Raw genomic sequence first — 2,065 nt, forward strand, 5'->3', positions numbered from 1 at the left:
GGCGTCGCCGCTGGCTTGGCATCGTTGGCCTTTTTGCGTTTCGGCGCGCTGGCGAGTTGGCTATCGGCGTGTTGTGGGTTGATGTGATGAGATAGAAGACGATGAGAACAAAGGCCGCCGCGGCCCAGGGCTCTCCTCGGTGTCAGCATGCTGCTGAAGTTGATCTGTCAAGGGCGGCAGGTATGTGTATGGTGTGCGTCTTGTGTAGTAGCACTCGAGGCTAGGAGGCAGAGGGACTTGGGCCGTGGTCGTGATGAGGTTCGAACGTCGGATGGAGGTTGTCGTAGATTAGGATCGCCCGTTTGGCAAATGGCGAGTAGAAAGATTGGTCGGTTGGATGGCAGAAGTGGTCCTGGGAGGTTCTGGTCAGCTCAGAAGTCCGGTTCCGCGCTGTCGATGGGCACCGTGGGGCTGATCATGCCGTTTTTTAAGACAAGTGGGCGGGCAGCAAATGGTGGACAGGCGATGACGAGAGCAAAAGAAGGACAGGGCCAGGAGAGGGTCATTGGGAGGTCTTGTTTGAGGGCGCGACCCGGAAGAAGCAACGCGATGGCGGGTTGGGACCAAATGTCTCGCCGTGCTGGTCCAGATGGAAGGCCTCGAGAATGTCTCGCAGCGAGGAAAGCCCAGCCCTGACCCGAAAAGGCAGTGCTGACGACGAGGACGCGTTGCAGTCGGGGAGGCTGCCGAGTAGCGGCGGGGGAGATCCGAGACGAACCTTTGAACTGAGCCCGATGATGCGATGCACACAGGACGTAGCAGAAGAGACCGCGTCGTCGTGTCCGAATGGGCGACAGTAGGGGAGCGAAGTGCCGGCGACAGGCAGGTGGTAGGCGAAGAAGAAGAAGAACCAGAAGCAAGAAGAAGAACCAGAAGGAGGAAGAAGAAACAGAAGGAGGGCCAAGTGGGAATGCACAGGACGAAGAAAGGTCGTGTGAGGTCGCGAGAAAAAGCGAGGTCGCGAGAAAAGAGTGATGATGTTTATGACGAGATGATGGGACCAAGGGAGTGGACAGCAACAGCTTGACGAATGCGCCAGACAGTAGGAAAAATACGAGACGGACGACCAGGCCAGATGGAATTCAGGGATCACTGGTGCTTGGGTTTTCGGTGGTGAACGTTCGTTCGTACGCTGCCTTGGGTACCTAGGTACCTTAGGTACTTTAGACGGTGCACAAGAGCAGGGGGCGCTGGGCCGCCGTTTGATAGGGGCAGAACGATCGACACAAGTCGAGGTGGGGGCCGCTCACTGTACGGTTAAGGAGTTGACGCTTGACGCGGTTTAGCGTTGGGGACAGTGACGACACCCCCCTTCTCATGGCGAAGCTTTTAGCTGCCTGTCAGCGTCTCCCTCGGTTGGGGCCTGAAGGGGCCTGAAGGGGCCTGGAGAGGGCCTAGTTTCAGTGGCACGCAAGGTCTCAATCTGGTGTCAGGCTCCTTGGAGAGAGTATTCGGTCCCAAAGAATTGAATTCTCGACGATCATGGGATCCTCAACACGAGAACCCGCACCAAAGAGTCAGTTCCTGAAAATGGACAAGCGCCAACGAATCCCTTCACCTCCAAATCGATGCAGTAGCCAGATGCTCGTTTGGGACTGGCCTCGTTTCATCGGCGAAACCCTTGCACCTACCTGCACCGCCTGCATCGTCTGCATCGTCTACACAGGCTGCACAGGCTTCACAGTGGGGGGCTCCCAAATAGACTTCATCGCTCCTGCCGATCCCCCTTCGTCGTGTTGCTGGCCTGAACAAACGTCTGGCGAGAGTGACCTCTCCGAGCTTGCTTCTTTGCCCCCTCTGAGCCTCCGTTCTATGGCACGCAACCTCGGTCTGGCGTCAGCTCCGTTCCCGGTCTTGGCCAGCCAGGTGCCATCAGCCGACGAAAGCGCCAACTGGGCGCACGTTGGAGCGAGCTTTCTGTCGGCTTGAGATGATCCTTCAGATAAATCATCCATCGCTTACCTCAAACCACCTCATCGCAATACCCAGCGATATGTGTGACGACCTAGTCCGTCTGATCTCTCTACACAGCTCTGCAGCCCGCCAGCTTGGCTATGGCTGGTGG

At 57.4% G+C, this 2,065-nt stretch overlaps 1 protein-coding gene across 1 annotated transcript in view; it reads right to left on the minus strand.

Annotated features, from left to right (window-relative positions):
• VDBG_02349 (initiation-specific alpha-1,6-mannosyltransferase) overlaps positions 1-149 on the minus strand; it is a gene marked incomplete at both ends in the record, with an annotated part of 1,145 nt that extends 996 nt beyond the window's left edge. The window contains one exon of the mRNA XM_003008115.1: positions 101-149. Within this exon, the coding sequence (XP_003008161.1) occupies positions 101-149 (49 nt within the window). The remainder of the gene's footprint in view (positions 1-100) is intronic.
• Positions 150-2,065: the final 1,916 nt, after the last annotated feature.

The sequence above is a fragment of the Verticillium alfalfae genome, genomic scaffold (genome assembly GCF_000150825.1).
Source record: "Verticillium alfalfae VaMs.102 supercont1.2 genomic scaffold, whole genome shotgun sequence".
In the NCBI taxonomy this organism is placed as follows: domain Eukaryota; kingdom Fungi; phylum Ascomycota; class Sordariomycetes; order Glomerellales; family Plectosphaerellaceae; genus Verticillium; species Verticillium alfalfae.